General features: G+C 39.8%; 1 protein-coding gene across 4 annotated transcripts in view; it reads left to right on the top strand.

Annotated features, from left to right (window-relative positions):
- The window catches only part of ASXL3 (ASXL transcriptional regulator 3), a 192,274-nt gene that overhangs the window by 153,725 nt on the left and 15,295 nt on the right, over positions 1-23,254 (top strand). For all 4 annotated transcript variants that reach the window (XM_061399647.1, XM_061399648.1, XM_061399650.1 and 1 more), the window contains exons 9-10: positions 20,777-20,873; positions 22,939-23,044. In XM_061399647.1, the coding sequence (XP_061255631.1) occupies positions 20,777-20,873; positions 22,939-23,044 (203 nt within the window). The remainder of the gene's footprint in view (positions 1-20,776; positions 20,874-22,938; positions 23,045-23,254) is intronic.

Genomic DNA, 23,254 nt, shown 5'->3' with positions numbered 1-23,254 from the left:
ACTTATTAAAATTGATCCAGCCTTTAAATTCCTCTGTTTATACCCAGTGGGATCATACATATGTTTACCAAAAGACATGAACAGAAATGATTGTAGTCATACTGTTTCAGCACCTAGAAAGATCCAAAACCTGGAAACTACTGAGATACCTGTGAACAAGAGAATGGATAAATAAATTGCTGGGTGTTATTTTAGTGTTTGAATTCACCACTGTGAGAATGGATGAAGTACCTCTGCTCACAACAGAGGCGAGCATTCATCACAATGTGGATGAATCTCACAAGAATACTGAGCATATGTGCTGAGTACAAAAGTATATGGTACTATGTCGTCAGTCTCCATAAAGGTCAAGCCAGATGCAACTAATCTGTTGTGTTCTGTTATCCTTGGGGATTAGTACCAGGAAGGTAGAACTTCTGTTAGCTGTAACTGTCCTCTTTCTTAAACTGGATACTGATAACACAGAAGTGTTTATTTTGTGAAAATGGATCAGGCTATATACTTGTAATTTGTTCATTTTCTATATATGCTACCTTTCAATGAAAGGTGGTAAAAATTTTTTTAAAAAACACATTTTTTCTTTCCATAATTTGGCTTTGCAGTAGCCAGTCTGTTCTGTCATACGTGCAAGGAGAATTCTTTAGCTTTTCCTTCTCATTACCACTTTCTGGTCATTCAACTCCCACCACTACCCTCATCTACAGTATCATGAGTTTGGTAGATCTGTCCTAAAAGCTGAGTCATAGCTTTTGATATGGATAAAACGTGGTATTTTCCTCTTTTTGTTGTACCTTGTTTCATTGGTAACTCATTAAGATCAGCTAGGGAACTGTAATTAGCTTTAGTGTCAGAATAAAAAAATTGGGTCCACATGGTTTCACAGTTAGAATGTGTTGGCTAGAGAGAGTTGTTCATAATTAACTTTTTTTTTTTTTTTTTGTAGTTTGAGTTTCCTCTTTCGCTTGATCATAGTTCACTTGGAAAAGGATGCCTATGAACTTCTGAATATATATATTCAAAGAAATAAAAAGTAGACTCTCCCTGTTTATCTTGTCAAAGACATATCTCTATAGTTACCTTTCTTAAATGGTATCGATTCCAACCAATATAAGTTTTCCTTGAGTTTCTGTCCTTGATTTGAATATGTAATTTATAATTCCCTACTTGTTTAGATATGGATCTATTGGTGAAAAAAATTTAACAATCTTTTTCATTCAAACATAAGATGATTTCTGCATTAAATTGTTGTCTTTAGTCACCATTTAATGAAATATATAGATTTTTCAGTTTACCTAACCTTATCACACTTGCTTTTTTTTTTTTTTTTCCATATGGCACTTTCAGTTTTATTTTTTTATTGAATGTTTGGGAAGTTTTGTATGATTGATTGTTTCTGGAAAAAATATTTTACCAAGACTTTATTTTATAAAATGTTTATAACAGTTTATGATGGAATAAATTTATATATAAAACGCTCTTATACATAGCTTTGTATTCTTTTTCTGATGTTGTTTAAAGATGTTCTCGCCTTTTTCATTTTACCAGATTTATTATGTCATTTAGATTTTCTATTCTGTTTCCTATATTTTAGCCCAAGAGAGCAATTTTGTCATTTTAGAATCAATGTAGATATCATGGTTTTTCTTGATTTCTACATTAACTAAATTACATTTTATTTTGTAAGCAGATGTTTGAATTTATTTTATTGCCATAATTTCTCTATCCATTTGGGGGAAATAATTTTTTTTTTAATTTCTGATGTTGATGGCATTCACATTTGCTCCCCTTTTTGCCTTTATATGCAAATTAGGTGAACATTCTTCCCATTTAATATTTGATTTGATGCCATATGCCTCAAACTGCTTTTCAAAATAGACATAATTTTCTTTCAAAATTTAGTTCAGCTCCCCTGACCTAATTGTGTACAATATTTATATAACTTCATTTGATTCCTGTTTATGAGGTCAGAACCATATATTTTGGGCTATCTGAATTCCCAAATGGCTGACTGTTGACTTGTCAGTATATGGTTATTATTTAATTAGATGGAAACATTTTTCAGTTATTACGATAATGAATTGTGCTACTGGTAACTGATTTTTAAGTAACTTGGAATTTTAAAAGCATTCCTGCTTTTCTACCATGAAGACAGTTTGGAGGTTCAGTTGACTGTTCGCATGTAGGTCATGCGTGTCCCGTGGGAGAGAGCATATGGTGTGGTTACATCTCTGCTTTTGGCGTGGGGGTGGGGTCTGTGCGTATCTCTTGCAGATATCTCTTGAATGTTTACAGTATTGCTTCCCTAAAAATTCTTCTCCGGTTTCCTATGTTTTCACGTTTTTGGTATCATCACTTGTATGTCGTTAAGTAATACAGAACTTCTGTCAAAAAGATTAAAATTCTACCCATTCCTGTAGTTGCTGGAAAAACAGTGATACAGTCATAAAATATACAATCCTTACTGTCCTATATTTTCATACTATATGAAATTAATTCGTTTAGCATATTCTTACACTTTTTAGTTTATGGACAAAATATTATTCTTCAGGCAATACTATTTGCTTTCTAAGAAGAGATATAAAATTAAAGGGGAAATAGATAATGTTGTTTTGGAAAACACTGAGAACAATTGTTGATGATTCAGTGGCTATAATTTTACTAAATTCTTGTTTTTTTTTTAAGTGTATTTGTTCATAGGAGTTAATCATAAAGTATGATTTTAGCTCTCTGCTTTCTACTTCACATACTTACTGCAAGATATTTACTTTAGTAATTTACCCTTTATTAATGACACAAAGAGAGTATGAGCTATATATGTTAGTGATTTCTCTCATTTAAAGAAGAGCTATATTATAGTCTTAAAATGTAAATGATTATTGCTTCTGATACTTAACATTAGCACACCCAAGTGAGCTTGACATTCAGTACTGGCTTGCAGTCCTGAACATACAGAGAAGAGATATGAAAGAATTTCGGTTATTGGGGAAAAAGTCAGTCATTTACCATGCTTTCCTGTTTGAGAATGCTTTCCTGTTTCGCCTGTCAATTGCAATACTCAGTGACAAAATGAGTTTTCTTGTTACTACTCCACAACAAATGCTCATCCGATGTTTTCAAAGCTGATTTTCCTAAGAGACATTTTGGCTACCTAAGAGACATTAAAACTAAGCTATATAAAATTTAGCAACCTAAGAGACATTTCATAAGAGCCATTAAAACTACTACAGAATATTTGGTTCAGAGCACCAAGGAATGCTTCAGGGGTCTGTGGGAGTCCTGGAATTGTGTGCGTTACGTTGCATGTTTGTGCTTTTGTTTCTTTATTTCCAGGGTGTGATAGTCAAGGTAGAGGCTATGCTGCTGTGTTAGAGAGTTCCAGAATAGGGAAGCTTAAATATGGTAGCAGTTTTGTTTTTTTTTTTTCCTCTCACATCAATAGTGCACAAGTAGAGAGCTGGTCTGTGGAGACTGGACACAGTTCTACCCTTCAGAGCTGTTCGTTCCCAGAGGTTGAAATTACCACATCTGCGTTCTAGTTCAAGGATTGTGCACGGCAAGCTTATAGGAATAATGTACAAGATACACAGATTACATTTGCTCACCTTCCTTTGTGGAGAACTTAGTCTCATGGCCACACCTAACTGCAGGAGAGTCTGGAAAATATCGTCTCTGCTGCTGCTCAGCCTCAGAGGAAACGTTTGTAATTATGAAGGAATGAAGGACAGGATGAATGCTTGGGGATTAGCAGCTTTCCATGCAGTTTGCACCCGCAGCTTCTTTCATGCTGTGTGCTGTGCTTAGTCGCTCAGTTGTGTCCCAACTCTTCTACGACCCTGTGGGCTGTAGTCCATCAGGCTCCTCTGTCCATGGGATTCTCCAGGAAGGAATACTGGAGTATTCTGCATAATGGAGGTCTCTTGAATTGCAGGCAGATTCTTTACCTTCTGAGCCACCAGGGAAGCCCAGGAATACTGGAGTGGGTAGCCTGTCCCTTCTCCAGAGGATCTTCCCAAACCAGGAATCCAACTGGAGTCTCCTGCATTGCAGGTGGATTCTTTCCCAGCTGAGCTACTGGGGAAGCCCAGCTTCTTTCATAGTTACTATGTAATGTAGAAAAGGCATTGTGAACCCAAAACTTTTAACACCAATGATGGAAAGTCTTCAGAAGCAGTGACCCTATTTTAAAATGTACATTTTGTAAAGCCCTTTTACTGCCTTAAAACAAAAATCACAGAAAAGACAATTTTCCTATACATGTAGTTTTAAATACTATACGAATTATATAATTATACAAGAGAAATAAGCAGAGATTACTATTAGTCAAATGTTACATGTTCTGGCATGTAAATGGTCAGGCATGAGCATCTGGGTAGGCTTGCTGGGGAGCAAAATGATGCACGTATATGTGGAATGACTGGGAGTGCTATGCTGCAGTTGGAGACTGATGAACACCATAGCAGACTGTTGATAGAGGTCTGGAGGTAACTTCAGTGATGCATTTTTCTGTGAGTGACCTTCATAAAAGTTCTGAATGCAGCAAATTGCAGTTGTCTTTCAAAATATGTTAGGTGGATGCCAAGAAAGAAAATCAGTAGATACCAAAACCCATTCAAAAAGGTGGTTTTATATTCTAGCCTTGGACCAGCATAGCAGGTACTTTCCTTGCATGCACATCCATTGAGTCATTTGTAATGCATATGATGTGTGTGTGTGTGTGCGCGTGTGTGCACTCAGTCATGTCTGACTCTTTGCAGACCCATGGACTGTAGCCCGCCAGACTCCTCTGTCCATGGGATTTTCCAGGCAAGAATACTGGAGTTGGGTGCCATTTCCTACTCTACGGGGTCTTCCCGACTCAGGAATTGAACCTGTGTTGCTTGCAACTTCTGCATTGGCAGGCAGATCCTGTACCACTGTGCCACCTGGGAAGCCCTAAGGCATATGAACTGCAGGGCATTTCTGCATCATGTGACTGTGGGTGCGTTGCTGGACCTCTGCATCTTTCCACTCTGCCCCCGGTAGGCCAAGAATGTTCCCATAAATGTGAAAGGATCTCCCCATTGCCCCACCCCAACCCACACACTTCAAATGGCGTTTCTTATTCTTAGAAAGCTTTTCTCCTGGACGTCATCCTTGTCTCTTGTTCTTGCAGTTCTTCAGAGGTAACCCTGCCCATACACATACACACACACACATTCTCTAGTTCTTAAATCTCAGGGGGATCTATTCACAGGTTTTAGGGCAGCGACATTCAGGGACTCAGATGACCTTGAGTGCAGGTGGCCACAGCCCATGGACTCAGGCCACTCCTTGAGCTTGTCTGCATCTACTTTCTTCCTTGCTTCATTTTACCCTAATTTCATTAACAGGCATGCCTTTGGGTTTGATCTCAGGAATCACTGTCATTCTTTGTTCCTTCCCTCTTCCGATGTCAGAGAACATTGGGTCTGGAAGAAACATTCAAGGTCTTCTATTTTAATCACTTCATTTTACAGACCTTGTAAATGAGTTTCATATGGTTCCAGTAACTTGCCTAAGGACATATGGTTAGTTCTAACTCTAAAACAGGCCAATTATTGCTCCCATATTTCCCTTGAGAAGCAAGCATCCTTTTTATTCTGTCCAAGTTTCCTTTCACTCGGCTTTAGACCACAAGTTATTTCCTGAGTTGGTGGTATTCTCTAGACCCACAGTGTATGCATCTCCCCACAACTCCCTCCAGTCTCCCCCATTCCCCATCCTCCTTATCCTGGTCCTTCTTTCTGTGTGAGTGAGTGAAAGTTGCTCAGTCATCTCCGACTCTTTGCGACCCCATGGACTATAGAATCCATGGAATTCTCCAGGCCAGAATACTGGAGTGGGTAGCCTTTCCATTCTCCAGGGGATCTTCCCGACCCAAGGATCAAACCCAGGTCTCCCACATTGCAGGTGGATTATTTGCCAGCTAAGCCACAAGGGAAGCCCTCTTTTTATGTGATCCATGGTGGACTTATACTAGAAGCACTCCTGGCAGCTCCACTCTGTTTCTTTTTGCTTAAACTTGCTTACTAATGTTGAATTCATTTCTTGGAAGGGACCTTTCCAAGCCTCTTGTTCATTTTGTGGTGGCAAGTTTAGTTAAAACTTACCATTGGTAATGTTCCTTACCTGGAAGCAAGTTGAGTGCTGGCTTGAAGTACAGTGAGCTCAAATGAAGGTGTGGGGTTATTCCACTTGGCATAGGGGTCCTCTTTCCCTCCTCTCCCATCAGCACAGCCCACAGTAGCGAGTGACTCAGGTCGATAGACGTGAAGGTCAAGTGAGGTCTCAGTGTGTTACTTATTTTTTTTATTCCTGCTTTCCAATGCCAATGAGTCTGTTCATGGTGGCCATACTCTGGAGCTGAGTACAAGCACAAAAAGTCACACGGACTTCATTTTTTAAAAAAACAGAATAATTGGTTTACATGTAGGGAATACCTGATAGTGTGTGAATTATGTTTCAATGGCAATTTTGTAAGAATGACCAGGACGTGGTTCACAAAGGCCTCTTTTATTCTGGTCTTTGACAACAGGCTGAGAGTTCACTGAATTGGAATTTCAAAGACCAGTCAATTGAGGGATAGAGTAATAGAGTCTCAGTCTATAATCCTTTTTTTTTTTTTTTCCGGTATGTGTGTGGGGTTTTTTTATTTATTTTTCACAAAACGAACAGTGGTTTTTTGTTTCTGGAGTATAATTGCTTTGCAATGTTGTGTTAGTTTCTGCTGTACAATGAAGTGAATCAGCTCTATGTGTACATGTATCGCCTCCCTCTTGGAGCTATCTAACCTCCCCCTATCCAGTCCCACCCCTCTGGGTCCTCACAGAGCACCGAGCTAGGCTTCCCGTGCTTCCCACTAGTTATCTGTTTTATCCATGGTACATGTCAATCCCAATCTCTCACTCCATCCCACCTCCCCTCCCCACCAGCCCCATCCCGTCCCCGCCCCATGTCCATATGTCCATTCTCTACATCTGGGTTTCATGCCTGCCTTGGAAATAGGTTCATCTGTACCATTTTTCTAGACTCCACATATATACATTAATATCAGATGTTTGTTTCTCTCCTTCTGACTTGCGTCACTCTGTATGCCAGACTCTGACTCTGTCAATGCTCTGACTTGCTGTACTTTAGATACCATAAGGCAACCTTTCCTGTCATGAACACAATCTTCACAGCCTCATTCCCCCAGAATATTCCATGGGGAGCCACGTTCTGAGCTTTCAGGAGTTTGAGAAAGGCCACACTCATTGGCATAGTAAAGGCTCCAAAGCTCTGCAGAGAAGGAACTTGTTGAACTTTGTGTAGATAAAGTTAATTAACCATAAAATTATTTATTTCCCTGGGAATAATATCTCAAGGATTCCTATCATAGAATGTACTGGGGAAACGAGGAAGTAAAGGAATGGAGGTTAGGCGTGCCACCATCTGACAGAAGTAATTTAGCTATCTGGGATGGACAGGCATCCTCCGTTACTGACAAAGGGAGACTTGTGTGTCTTAGGATTTTCACTTAGGTGCTCGGTGTTGGTTTGATTTAAGTGGCATGTTTGGCATTTTGTTATAAAAATTTACAAGTTGATTTAGAGTCTTATCTTTATGAAAGTCTCCCCTTACAATGTGCTGTGTAAGTTGAACTGCTGGCTCGTTATTCCTTTGCACTGCAGTTAAGCTTTTTCATGGTCATTGGCTCTCTTTGCAGATGGAATTTCTTTCTCCAATGAATTGCGCACGCTCTTCAAAGTAGAAAATGTTTAATAGATTACTCAGTGTAATACTTTCTAGTTGTATTCATCTGCCCTGGCTCAGGTTGCAAGAAAAAGAGATCTGATGAGTTGGTGGGGAGGATTTTAAGTAATTACAGGGGAGGAGGAAGGAGTTAAATGTATAGACCTCTCCATTCTTTTGTTAGATGATCTGGTATATCTTGGTTCTTCTCAGGACATCTCTTACGGTTTTTCGGACTTTATTCTTTCTGTGAAACAGGGAGGAGGTAATTAATTGGTTATCTCAATTCATAGAATGTCTCTCTGTGACAGCTTTGTCTTTGACGCTGATCTCTGGGCCAGCCAGCTTTGGCGTGGGTAGCAGGACTAATATTGCTCAAGGTTAAGGGACTGATGACTCAGAAGGGAACAGCAGAGTTCAGGTGACAAGCCAACACTAAGACAACAATATCTACGTGGTACGCAGCTCTCCAGTTATGACACCTAATTTCAAAAGCAGGTAACTGCCTCCAAATGTTGCTTATTTGGTATCAGTGGTGTATGTGTTCAAGGGACGTCAACTGAAAAAGAACATACTTAAGAATTCCCAGGTTTAAAAGATCATAGCCTAACTACTCAGTAAATGATGCCTAATATTATTAGATAGTGGAGAAGGCAATGTCACCCCACTCCAGTACTCTTGTGTGGAAAATCCCATGGACGGAGGAGCCTGGAAGGCTGCAGTCCGTGGGGTCACTGAGGGTCGGACACGACTAAGCGACTTCACTTTCACTTTTCACTTTCATACATTGGAGAAGGAAATGGCAACCCACTCCAGTGTTCTTGCCTGGAGAATCCCAGGTACGGAGAGCCTGGTGGGCTGCCCTCTATGGGGCCGCACAGAGTTGGACACGACTGAAATGACTTAGCAGCAGCAGCAGCAGCAGCAGCAGCATTATTAGATAGTGATTCCTTAAAACGTCGCTTTTCATAAATATTATCTTTTAAAATCTCACTCACTAGAAAGTGGTTGAGTTCTTTCCATTTGTTATTTCTAATTCATGGAACAGCTTTGCGAGTTTGTTTACTTTTCCATTGAGTAATGAGACAGAGGCTGGAAGCTGTTAAGAACCTGGAGCATCTTCAGACCGATAGGAAATGCAAAACTGGGATGAGCTGCCTGATTTACTGACTGTAAATTCAGCCCTCTTTCCACTTTGATATGCTAGGTGACTTACCTAAGGAGAATGCCACAGAGCATCTTTCAAACATCAGAAGTTTGTTATAATGTTTTTTGTTTTAATTTATTACAGTAACCTCTACATTCTACTCTGGAAGGATTTAAAGCCTACCAGAGTATTCCTTCCATTTTCTGTTTTGCTGCACAACTGATTGATTTAATTTGAAAATATACATTGGTCTCACTTTGGGAGCTTGTGTTACAGTAACATAATCCTGGTGTTGATAACCCCTTGGGTGAAAGCTAAAATCCATTGTCTGCTTTGTTTTCCTCTTTGTGACTTTACATCAGAAACAGTACCTAAAGTTAGCTCCTGCTCTCTGTATGTTCCTTATAAAATCAGTTGTTGTTTTTTTTCACCCCTAACGAAAGCATCTTTTTGGCACTGCCATTGAAAGACTGGGTAAGGTTAATAGATGCATCAAATAGTGATACAGCTGAACCACAACAAAATAAACAAGTATTTATTAAGTACCTACCCTATCATGGAATGCAAATCCCTGTCCCCATGGAGATTAGTCTGTTGTTTCTTTTTAATCCATCTTCCTTGATAATGCTGCTTGGAGTCTTGTATTCTCTCTTCTAATCACCTGAACACAGATACACAAGGGCTTTCCTGGTGGTTCAGTGGTGAATAATGTGCCTGCAGTGCAGGAGATGCAGGTTTGATCCTTGGGTTGGGAAGATCCCCTGGAGAAGGGAATGGCTACCCACTCCAGTATTCTTGCCTGGAGAGTCCCATGGACAAAGGAGCCTGGCATGCTACAGTCCATGGGGTTGCGAAGAGTTAGACATGACTTAAACAATGACACCAGCACACAGATACACAGCGTGCGCGCGCGCGCGCACACACACACACACACACACAGGCACATCAGGGGTGCCCTGGGGTGTGTCTGTCACATCTACTAGGAGTTATTATATAGCTGAACTTCTTGAGATCTTTCCCTAAATGAGCCCTAGTCAAAGCATTTTATACATATTTAGGGATTTAATCCTCACAAAAACTCTGTGAAGTTAATAGTTTGTTATCCTTAGTTTACAAGCAAATAAATTAAACCCTGTAGAGGTGGATCTTTCTCAGCTAAGAATATCCATTTTAAAAAAAGGAAATATGCACAAACAACAACAAATCTTGATGCTACATAATCCTTCAGCTACCACACTCTCAACCCCATTTCTCTTCAAACCATATCCTTTACTTCTCTTTTCAGAGTTTTGATGCAAGTGAAAGTGCATGTTGCTCAGTCATGTCCGCCTCTATGTGACCCCATGGGCTGTACAGTCTGTGGAATTCTCCAGGCCAGAATACTGGAGTGGGTTGCTTTCCCTTCTCCAAGGGATCTTCCCAACCCAGGGATCAAACCCAGGTCTCCTGCCTTGCAGGCGGATGATTTACCAACTGAGCTATCCTTCACCTTTTACGGGGCTTACTCATCCCTGCCCTCACATACATCACTACCTAGAAATTAGTATCTCAGAGAGTCCTTCCTACATACATGGACCTGGAACATTCTGTCATTGTACATGTTGCATAATTTTTCATTATAACGTTTCAGGACAGGACCTATCTTTTTGTTTATTGTTGTTTTTTCCCCCAACACCTAGCACATAAAGGTTTTGAGTAGAAGAAAAAATGTCTGCATGTTAATTTAAGGAAGCCCCATGGTAGAATAAACATATATTCATTTGAGCCATCAAATCCTGTTTTACCACTTACCTACGTAGGTACTAAATTAATTATACTTATTATTATAAATATAGCTATAACTGAACAATAGTGGGCTGCTGCTGCTGCTAAGTCACTTCAGTTGTGTCTGATTCTCTGCGACCCTATAGACAGCAGCCCACCAGGCTCCCTCGTCCCTGGGATTCTCCAGGCAAGAACACTGGAGTGGGTTGCCATTTCCTTCTCCAATGCATGAAAGTGAAAGTCAAAGTGAAGTCACTCAGTTGTTTCTGACCCTCAGCGACCCCATGGACTGCAGCCTTCCAGGCTCCTCTGTCCATGGGATTTTCCAGGCAAGAGTACTGGAGTGGGGTGACATTGCTTTCTCTGAAGAGTGGGCTGGGCCATTGTTTAACTGGGGAGAGGAATAGACTTCAGGCATAGATTTTAACAGGCTATAAAAGGGGAAACTAAAGGCATACTAGTTAGCCAGGTCTGGAAGTTGTTCTAGCATCTTTTCCTCCTCTGGGTACTTATTGTACCATTATAATGAACATTATTTTTTTTCTGTCCTATCCTAGATATTAATAAAGCTCTTATGGCAGCAGAAGCTATCTGTCCATTTTACAGTCCCTGGCAAGTAGTGGCTGCTTATGAAATATTTGTTAAAGAAATGAGTGACTAATAGATAGTCAATTAAACACAGCTGTTCTGTGTATTACAGGCAGAAACAGTGATTCATTGATTCCCACTTCATTATAACAGAACCTTGTTTTATCTGTACAAGAACATGAACTTTTTTCACTACATAAAACTTTAGTATTATATGGTTGCATTGGAAGTTTGCTTTTTCATTTCCCTCCCACAGAGGGAACATTGATGAAAATATAATTATAAGAGAGAATGTCTTTTAAGATATACACACATTCTCATATTTGCTAAAACATGTTCAAATTTTGTTTATCTGCATTTGGATCAAAAAAGTCATTTCTCATCAAGGCCTGTCAGATCGTCCCAGGATGTGGCCAGGGGGTTGTTCACAAAGTTTAATGAAAAAGATGAACCATAAAGATCAAAACATACTTCTCTAATTTTGAAAGGGTGATTAAAGGATCTGTCCGTGACTTGACTTCTGTCTTCAGATGTCTGTATTTCACTATTTTTACCTATTTCACCACAGGCTATGTATCTTCTGAGCAAGATGCTGAAGCATGAGAGACATTATAGCACTTTGAACAGAGAGATTCCTCCCTTTGCAATTTAAAATAGGGTGATTCTTAGAAAAAGTGGCAGAATGCAAATGTATAAAACAATGTCTTTAGAAAATGATATCTGCTTTTAATTACTGTATATAAGATTAAGGTAAATCTCATGTAAGTAAAGTAATTAAAACTCAATAATTGAAGTCTTTTAAGAATCAATATCAAAATGCTGTTTTCATATATTTTTAATATCATACACATCCCTCAAGTGTGGATCTTCGGATTGTAAATGCTGAAATTCGTAGCAGCAATTATGAGAAAATCTTTTTCTCTTATTTCTAGGGAATTCCTTTTGCTCATTAATTGGGACCTGAGAAATTGATTGCCAGCAGGTCTTACCCTGGGGCATGGCTTTCCTAACCTCTTAATTGAAGACCTCCTCTGTCGACTTGGAGGCTTGGGGAGGTGTCTGGTGAACAGTTCTCTTGAGAGGTCCAAGAGATTCCATTCCAAAGGCAGTGCTTATCTTAGCTAAGTCATCGGATTGTTAAAGTGTGTTTCCAGATAAAGAAAATGAAGAAAACTTTATTACACACACATAGTTATACATGATTATATAGGTATGTGAAAAAAAAAGTGGAAGTGTTAGTTGCTCAGGCACATCCAGCTCTTTGCGACTCCATGGACTGTACCCTGCCAGGCTCCTCTGAAATTCTCCAGGCAAGAACACTGGAGTGGGTAGCTATTCCCTTCCCCAGGGAATCTTCCTGATCCACATACATGTTTACATGTATTTTTTAATGAGAAGGTGAGAATCTACTCCCACAAGACTAGCTGTTATTTTGTCATCTTATAATCTTCTTTTGTTTTCAAACCCCTTGGAAGTTTACATACTTGCACATCTCATTTAATAATTAAATGTTACCCACATCTCTGCCTCAGGAGCTTTATTCTAGTTAACAGATACACCTGCCATCACCTTCAGTAGAGTGGATCTTCCACCTCCCAAATTCTTCCCTGCTCAACTTCTTATCTTGTGGTTTCCATTGTAGCGTTCAGCAGGGATTTCCTGAGGAGCCAAGTAGTAGGAAGAAAAGGAATCAGCTTGACTCAGAAGAGAGGCTTTTATAATAAAACCAGTTTTAATGACCCATTATGACAGTAATAGGGCTTCCCTGCTGGCTCAGAGGTTAAAGCGTCTGCCTCCAATGCGGGAGACCTGGGTTCAATCCCTGGGTCGGGAAGATCCCCTGGAGAAGGAAATGGTAACCCACTCCAGTATTCTTGCCTGGAGAATCCCATGGACGGAGAAGCCTGGTAGGCTACAGTCCACGGGGTCGCAAAGAGTCGGACACGACTGAGTGACTTCACTCACATGACAGTGATGACAAAAAAGCCTTCTGCTTTTCCATCCAAATGTTGATTTCTTTGGTAATATTTCTGAGATTTCTTTTTGTTCACATTAGCTTAATTCCATGCACATTTTTAAAAAATTAGGTGGAGGAAAATGAAAATGTTGTTGCACTTTTTTCTTTGACATCCGTATAGTTCCTGATAGTCTTGATTACAGTTTTATAATGACAGTTTCTGTGTATTTAAAGAAAAGTTGTTATATGCACTTATACTTTGATATGGGCTTTCCTGGTGGCTCAGTGGTAAAGAATCCACCTGCAAGCAGGAGACGCAGAAGACGTGGGTTTGATACCTGGGTCAGGAAAATCCCCTGGGGGAGGGCATGGTAACCCACTCCAGTATTCTTGCCTGGAGAATCCCACGGAATCCCGGTGGGCTACAAGTTCACAGGGTCATAAAGAGTCCAATATGACTGAAGCAACTGAGCACGCATGCACATACTTTGATATAACTTTTAAAAGTAGCGTGAAATAATTGTTTCTTGCAGTGGGCTTTGAAATTGAGGTTGTTAAGACTTATAGCATCATCCTTTACTGTTTTTACTTTATTTTTTATGAATATTTGATTTTTGCAATGGGTAGAAAATTATCCCATGTCCAGATCTCAGAAATTTTCGTTCATTTTGCTTAACAAGGATTTAGTACCTAGTGTGTGCAAATTCACTGTGGTAGGTTTATCTCATTTTACTGCTGCTGACAATGACACTTTCACAACTTTTAATATTGAGTTGGCCAAAAGTTCATTCCATTTTTCCCTTACGATGGTATTTTTTTTTTTCCCCATAAGATAGTATTATAGAAAAACCTGAATGAACTTTTTGGCCAACCCAATACATCATCTCCCAAACTGTATTTTGGAGAACACTTGTTTTTGTTCCATGAGATAGTGATAATTCTTCTAGAAGAGGATTGCAAGGTTTAAAAGTTTGGGAAATACTGCATGATGCTTTAAAATAAATCCTAACATATTCAAGAATACATGCAGTAAAGAAAATCATTCTATCATATTTAGTAAGTATAGGCTATATTTATTGGATAGTAGAATCAATTTCCTTTTAGATAGATTATCCATTAAAATTGTAATTCCTCATTTGAAAAATCCCTGTTTTGCAAAGCACAGTTTAGAAAATGTTATCTTAATGCAGTTTAAGAAATAGCATTCAAAAATTATTGGCCAAATTGTCTTTAGTATACCGTTGATTCTCTCTCCCTTACTAATCCATCTCTCTCAGCAGCCCTCTTTCATTTTTTATGTCTAACTTTATACTTACATTTTCTCTTGTGGATAAAACTTGAGCCATACTTATAGAGAGTCTCCTGAGCCGTCTGAATCGTACTTAATGGTAAGGTAAAAAATGAAAACTTACCATTTAGAGAGGATGAATTCCCCAACTCTAGTTCTTCCTGGAGTGTAGAATACAAGGGCACTGAATGCTTGTTCCAAGGTATAAGAGGGTTAGTAATAATTGCTTATAGTCTGTCTGCTCATTCTTCTTGCTGTTGCATTAGATTCCTGGTTGGTCTCTCACTGACTAGGTTGTCCTTGCTCTAAAGACCCTGTTGATTGTTTTATCGGACATAACAGCTAGTATAGTGTACTGTACACAGTGCTGACCTGAGTAATCCCATATGGCTTGGTAGATATTAGTACATACACACTACAGCTCATCTTCTGGAAACTCTTTTCTTTCAGCTGTGATGCCATCTGCTTTGATTTTCTTTCCACCTGTGACTGATTTTTCTCGGTCTTCCTGGCAGGATTTACTTCTGCCCATTCCTTCTGTGTTGGTGTTCCTCAGGGCTCTGCTTTATGCCATCTTCTCTTTTGGTTAGCTCTTCCTGGGTGTTCTCATTCATATCCATGTTTTCAATTACACTTTCTTTACTACTAATGACAAATTTTCTATGCCTGATTCCTTCCTCACCAGTGGGCTTCTTCCCTGAGTTTCCAGTATTGATTAGATCACCTTTACTTGATTGCCTTCTCCATACCCTTATATTGGCATATTCAAAGAAAATCCCATCATTTCTTTGTCTAAGACACCACTCCCCCCTTGTGCTTTACCTGTCCTAATGCCTCTTTCCAGCATCCACCAAATTAGCCAAGCCTTCTTCTTGGGAATCATCTTTCAAGCCTTTAGCTCATTCACCACCCAACACGTGCTCACCCAGCCCCATCATTTCTGATTCCCAGACTTCTCGTGCATGTCATCCATCTTTACTCCTGCTGCCGAGTAGCCTCAACACTTTTCATCATTTGTTCCTTGGTCTTCTCTTGTCACTTCTTGACAGAAGTCCCTGCATTTGTCCAGGGCATTCTTCATACTATATGCAGAATGATAGGTAAAAGACCTCAATTTGGATTTATAATCAGCATCTCAACCTTAATTGGTTCCAAACTAAACCTCCTCTTTCCATTTTTTTCCATTGTAATAAATAGCAATTCATAATTTTAATTGCCAAGGCCAGAAGTCTTTGGCGTCATCCTTGCCTGCTCACTTTCTCTCATACCACACATCCAGTCCATCATCAAGTACTACTGGCTCAACCTTCCAAATATAATTAGAACCCAACCTTTCTGACCACCTCTGTACCTGTCAACCTAGTGCAGCTACCATCTGGATTATCTCAATAACTACATCCTCATGTCCCTGGTGAGTCTCTTGTCTTCTAAAACTGTGCTCTCCACAACAGTAGCTGCTAGCCAGCAGTGACTGTGGAGCTTTAGAAATATGGGTTATCTAAACTAAGATATGTTCTAAAAATACATAGTGGACATCAAAGAATTAGTATACAGAGAGAATGAGAAATAGCTCATTAACAATATCATACTGATTATATATTGAAACAACATCTTGGATAGGTCAGATTAAAACTGTGTTATTAGAATGAGTTTCATGTTTTTACTTCTTTCAGTGTGATTATTAGAAAAATTAAAATCACAGATCTGACCCGGTATCTATATTGCTCTTGGGCAGCTCTGAAGTCTTTTTTAAACACAGCAGTCAGAGCTCTCCATTGGAAATGTCAGAGCTTTTCATTGTTGGGCCCAAATCCCCCAGAGGCTCTCCAGCTCACTCAGGAGGGACAAGCCAGTCTTTTCATTGGGCTGCCAGGCCCAGTATGATTCTGGGTTTTGAACCCCTGTTCCTCCCACTGTTAAGGTCTCTCCAGCTCTTAGGGCCTCCTCGCAAGCCCCACCTGAGGGCGGCTGCAAGTACATCCATCCACTGAGCACACCCTCCCCCAATGCTGGTGGCTTCTCCTTCACTCATTCAAGTGTCAGCTCCGGTGTCCTTGATCAGCAACGAGCAGAGAGGCCCATCCTGGACACACCATCTACATCAACAGATTGACAGTCTGCTTCCCCGCACACACTCAGCATGAATGTTTTCATTTTGTTTTGACTTTGTTTCGAATGGCTCCCTCCCCACTACCTGTAGAATAAATTCCAAACTGCTTGGTCTGTCTAGATGCCACGTTAGGATTTAGCCACTTTCTGACTCTGCAGCACATTTCTCACTATTCATCTAGGCAGCCCACCTGCCATCCATGCCAAATCACTTGCGTGCTAAGTCGCTTCAGTCATGTCCAACTCTTTGCCACCCTGTGGACTGTAGCCCTCCAGGTGCCTCCGTCCATGGGATTCTGCAGGCAAGAATACTGCAGTGGGTTACAGTGCCCTCCTCCAGGGGATCTTCCCGACCCAGGGATCAAACCTTCATCTCTCGCGTCTCCTGCACTGGCAGGTGGGTTCTTTACCACCAGCACCACCTGGGAAGCCCAAACCACTTGCAGGAAATCCCAAATTAGAAAAAGGGATAAATAATCTATTAGATGTGCAAAGCATTATTATTAACCCAAGATATATTCTCATATAGAACAATATTAATTGAACATCAAACATTGGATGGCTTGTAAGTAGCAACATCTTTTTAATCCTTTGCATTCCACTGATAGACATCCCATAAAATGTATGTTAATGTAATCAACCCCAAAGGCAAGTGATGTACTCACCAATCAAGACTTAAATCTTTGTGAAAGGATCTCTCCACAAATAAGATTTTCTTCCTCACACTTATTTTTCTCCATAGCAATGAGCACACACAGTTTTTCTCCTTCTAATTAAAAACAAAACATAACTTATCAACAACTTCTTTAGATTTTTCATTGAGTTACATAGAATGAATGTTTCTATTGTGGGTAATCAGAAAAAAACAAGAATTTATAGCTCAGTGATAAATAAGTAAACCTCTCAGAAATGTTTATTGTTCCAGCTCATTTAAATGCCATGTCTTTTGGACAGTATTTCTTAAAGGCCATAAAATTAATTGTGTATTTCAAAAGTTTTATTGGCACGTATTTCCTAAGTCGAATTCAGCCTTCATGTTTAATTGTGCTGTCTCATACAGGCTGGAAGCCTGGCCATTAATATTATTTTTCTGTTTTAAAAGAAAAACAGTTTCCTCCAGGGCTAGCTTCCATATTCTTGAATGTGGTCATTTCACACTATTGTGCATTTTCATGTGCTGAAATCTTGAGACTCTTGTCAGAGCTAATCTGGGTCTGGTATTTCTTTGTGTCTTAAAATTATGCTGAAATGTCAATTAATAACTCATCATGTCCCCTGGCCTGGCAAAATATACTAAATTAAAATCCTGCATGTCAGCTACTGGAGTTCAGTGTTACATCTTTCACTTACACAAAGCAAGGAGAGTGTAATAAACATTTGTTGAGTACCTGCAATATAACAGGCATTGTGCATGGACTCCAAATTGTTCAGCACATGCATGTGCTCAAATGTAGAAAATCTACCTTTGTTCATCATGCCTTCCATAAATGCACCTCACAGTAAACTACTTCATTTTTCTCCCGGGCACTTGCCTTCCACCTACTTGTTCTAACTGTTGGGGACACAGCACCAAGTGGCCTCCTTTGCTTCAGTTCATAACCGCATCCCAAAAGGTGGTGTCCTAGAATTGTCCAGTTTATCCACTCCCGTTTTGGGGCTGTGGTGAGACGCTGAGGTGGGGACTGGCATGGCAGTGTCACCAGACATCACAACTGTGCTGAGCCCAGGTGGGTGGGAGAGATACAGGGACCAGAAGCATCTGCTGTATGCGGAGTGTATTCGAAAATGAGGGTAGAGGCTTTTCCTTCTACTGCAGCTGTATTGCCTGCACCCAGATGAGTGCCAGATACACAGGTTCATGTAAGTGACTTGATAAGTATCTGGGCTTCCCAGGTGGCGTGAGTGGTAAAGAACCCACTTGCCAATGCAAGAGACACAGAAGATGCTGGTTCGATCCCTGGGTCGGGAAGATCTCCTAGAGAAGGAAGTGGCAACCCACTACAGTATCCTTGCCTGGAGAATTCCATGAACAAAGGAGCCAGGGGGCTACAGTCCATGGGCTCGCAAGAGTCAGACATGACTGAAGCAACTGAACATGCACGCATGCAATAAGATGAAATCATTGGGAGGAAATGGTGAATCCATGAGTGAACAGTCTTGTAAATTTTCCAAGTGGATTAAATATTTTAGTGTGGTTATCAGTATCTTAGGTAAGGAAATTCAAGATCTCTAATCTGTGGCTGTCGTGATGGCAGCATTCAGCTTATGTCACATCTGTTCAGTGCCTCTCTTCTCTGGATTTTTTGACCATTATTCCATTTAGGTCAGGAGGAAAAGGGGGTACCAGAGGATGAGATATTTGGATGGCATCACTGACTCCATGGACATGCATTTGCACAAACTCCAAGACAGTGAAGGACAGAAGAGCCTGGTGCTACAGTCCATAGGGTTGCAAAGAGTCATACACGACTGAACGACTGAATGACAACAAGAGATTACATTTAGAGTAGGTAGTATAAGATTTCAGAGAAGGCAATGGCACCCCACTCCAGTACTCTTGCCTGGAAAATCCCATGGATGGAGGAACCTGGAAGGCTGCAGTCCATGGGGTCGCTGAGGGTCAGACATGACTGAGCGACTTTACTTTCACTTTTCACTTTCATGCATTGGAGAAGGAAATGGCAACCCACTCCAGTGTTCTTGCCTGGAGAATCTCAGGGACGGGGGAGCCTGGTGGGCTGCCGTCTGTGGGGTCACACAGAGTCGGACACAACTGACGCGACTCAGCAGCAGCAGTATAAGATTTAGTTTTCGACTCAGTTTTCTCCTTTGCTCCTGAATGATGGTTCAGCTGACACGTTCATGAAGTCATGGTTTGAGTTAAATTTTAAAAGAGGGACAGCATTTCTTTGGGTGAAAATGGAGTGAAAAGAAGACAAAAAAAAAAAAAAAAACGAATGAAAACATGGGGATAAGAAATCTGAGTGTGTTTTCAGATGGCAGAGACTTCTTAGAGCTTAGGATATGAGTGTGTTTGTGAGAATAAAAAGAAATCTTTGAAAATATAACTGGAGCTACAGTTTGCCAAGCCTTTGAGTAGCAGGCTAAAACATCTTCACTTCTTCATGAACCGTCCAGTTGCTGATTGTGACATCCTGTGTCCACAACCCAGTCTACACTCTGTACTGTATGCTTTATATAAAACCATCCTGTCCCAATCCTGTTAATCTCCCAAGACCCTAACCCATTTCACCTCTGGCATCAAGTTCTTCTCAACTACTCAGGTCCACCTAGATATCTTCCGTAACTTTTTTTTGTCCTTTTTAATTCCCACTCACCTAATTTTTGGCATTGTTTAACTTTTTATATGTTCTCTCTTCACTCCACAGCTACTTACAAAGTCAGCCAAGGACACACTAGTTCTTTTTATCCCATCTCAGCAGGCAGAATATATACCCAGAAAAGATGTTGTAAATAGTTGGAAAGTTAAAAAAAGCATCCAGTTTGGTGATGCTTCTCTGAATCTCTTCTATTCATGAATTTTAAAAATATTTGAGGGAAACATTAGTAGCATATAGCATATACTGCTTTTTAACTTTGTATACCTGTTTTGTGTGTGCAACCAGAGAGGTGAGAAGAAGAGAGAGGTATGTATGAGAGTGTGGGTGTGTTTTAATATGCTCCAGAACTTTCTGTTGTCTAAACCTCAGACAGTGGAAGAATCCGAGTGATCAGACTAGATTTCTTTAGCTTTCACAAAAAATTCAGAAAATTTAATTTTAAAAAACTCAATCTAAAGGTGTGCGCATATCTTGATTTTTAATTCAGTACCACTTAAAGCACATTAAAATGATAAAGATAGAAAACTTCTTTGATTAAACCGCATACATTTGTTGTACTCACCACTGATAATGGAAATGCCTAATACATTGCTAAATTTATTCCTAAATTGCTATAGAGTCATTGTAATAGTCACTGTAAACAGTGCAGTTTTCCTACTAGGAGATTCATCTTTTGTTAAATTCCTTCCTTTCCTCCCTGCCTCCTGCCCTGCTGTTTCTGTCTCTCATTTTCTCTCTCTCTCACACGTACCCTCAGTTTTCGCTTCTTTCCTGCGTACTTTTGCTTTGAATTATTCTTGATGGAATCTTGTTTTTGTCGGCTTATTTCCTAGATGGGAAGTGATGGAATTTTACGCCTCAGTACTTCAGCTCTAAATAATGAATTCTTTGCATATGCAGCACAAGGCTGGAAACAGCGACTGGCAGAAGGTAAATTTCTATTTTCCATTATTATTTGACAGATCTGAGTACACATACTGTTCTGAGATTTGCACTCTTCTCTGATTCCCAAGTCATTTCCCCCACTGAAGTATACTTGAATTAAAACTCACATCCCATTTCAAATGACTTCATTAATTCTCTTATTATTCTTGGCAATTTTGAGGTCCAGGATTTTTGAAGAAAGCATAGCATTATCTAGAACATGATAACAGTTTGATATAGCAAGATATTCTTTGGAATAATCATTTTAATTATATGTTTGATATATTATATATTTTCTTAAGGCCTAAGACTCTGAAGAATCTTCTTTTAATATTGTCCTCCCCTGAAGGCACACTTTGCCTTATCCTTCCTTTAGTCACCAGTCTTCTTGAAAGACTAGAAAATATCCAGTGTCACATTTTTACTCCCTTCCCCGCGCACATTGTTACGGCTGGGAGTGGCCCAGTCTTACACAATGGAAACAGTTCTTTCTAGAGAATATGAATTGCTTTCTGATTGTAAAGTCCAGTTTCCTTTCCTCTGTCCTGCCTTTCATGTTGCTTCTCCAGTATCTCACTTGTTTTCCACCCCATGCAGTACATATTCATATCTCTGTGCCTTGTGAGCTAATTACTTTATGAAAGCTTGGTCACTTTTCAGAAGCTAACTCGAGAATCAGCTTCTATGCATGGTCTTCCCTAATTGCTTTAGGCAGAATTAAGTGCTTTCCCTCTCTGTACTTTTACTACATTTTTTCTTGTGGCTTTTACAGGGTTTTCTACATTATTATAGTCAACTGTGTGCTTTTTCTTTCACCAGAGCGGCTGAAGCCATTTCCACTAGACATTCGTAATATGTCTTAGGTTGCGTCCCGGGTACCTTTCTGACAGCCTTCTCTCGGCTTCCTTCAGGAGCTCCTGTTCTTTCACCTGCTGGTAATAGTGATGCCTCCACCATTCTCTTCCCTGTTCTTCGCTTTTATAACTCTTCATGTACTCTGAGCAGCCTTATTCAGCACCAGGATTCCAGCTGTGGCCCATAAGCTGAAAACGTCCAAAATTGTCTTCAGCTACTCTTTCCCAGTGCTCAGTGCTCCGTTCCACAAGTCTGCAGGATCTTCCTAGCATCAAGCCCCTTAAAACCTAAATGCCAGCATTAAATTCTATTCCTTTTAAATGTCTACCATTTCTTCTGCCTTCTATCTGCTAAGATCATCCCTTTTCTCACAGCTCTTAACTCAGAAACCGTAATGATATCTTTGATCCTCTCCCTTCTCCCCAGGTCCATCTGGTTAGGAACTTGTGTTTTTGAATCTGCATGTTCTTCAACGTTCTCAAGATGTTGGCCTGACTGTAATCTCCTTCTCTCGTCTGTGCTACCTAGTAGCCTGCCTGCCAGTTTCTAAGTTGCTTATTTGGCCATTTTTCTCCCTCCCCGAACACCGCCAGGACCTCCCTCAGTCTCTTACAGAAAAACATTCAGGGCTGTCTTTAAAACATGTATTGGTTAATTGACCGCAGCCTATCTTTCCTATTCCATTTCATCCTGTATTTTACTCACAATTGGCCTCTTAAAAGAACATAAATATATATATTCATATCTCTGCGTTGTGAGCTAATGACTTTATGAAAGCGTGGTCATCTTTCAAAGGCTAACTTAAGACTCAGTTTCTGTAGATGGTCTTTCTTAATCGATTTAGGCAGAGTTAAGTACTTTCCCTACATTTATGAATATTCTTACTTATGGCTTCTATAGGGCGTTCCACCTTGTATTATTATACTCAATGGTGTGCTTTTGCGTTCACCAGACTGGTTTCATCAAGGACACTGAATATACACAGTTTCATTTACCGCCTCTAGTACACAGTACATTTACTAAAGCTTTCAAGTCTGTCTGCGACTAAGTGACGGAGTGATGTTCATAAAAGGAGAAGCCGTAGAAATATCATTAGCACTCAACCTGTTACTTTTCAGTATTTATAAACGTTTACTCAAATTAGTTACATATTCTCTTTATTAATTGGCAAAAGATATGACAGCTTTTCCTCAATATCTAAGCATTTTCTTTCTAGGAGAGTTTACTCCAGAAATGCAATTGCGGATAAGGCAAGAAATTGAGAAGGAAAAGAAAACAGAACCTTGGAAAGAAAAATTCTTTGAAAGGTTTTATGGAGAAAAGTAAGTACTAGAGCATTTTTTTTTTGTCATTTCTCTTAGAAGGAAATGAAAATGTAATTCTCTTTGTTCACACAGCACACTCATGTGCCGTAAAACTTAATAAACCTGTGATAAAAGGCAATAGTCCCTCAGTGTAAGAAATTGCAGGTAAAATTATAGTGACACATCAGCACTTAAATTTTTTTTAAATGCATTTTCAATGGTTTATAA

This window comes from Bos javanicus, chromosome 24 (assembly GCF_032452875.1).
Source record: "Bos javanicus breed banteng chromosome 24, ARS-OSU_banteng_1.0, whole genome shotgun sequence".
NCBI lineage: Eukaryota > Metazoa > Chordata > Mammalia > Artiodactyla > Bovidae > Bos > Bos javanicus.
The sequence above is the reverse complement of the archived record's forward strand: the minus strand, read 5'-3'. Positions and strand labels throughout refer to the sequence as shown.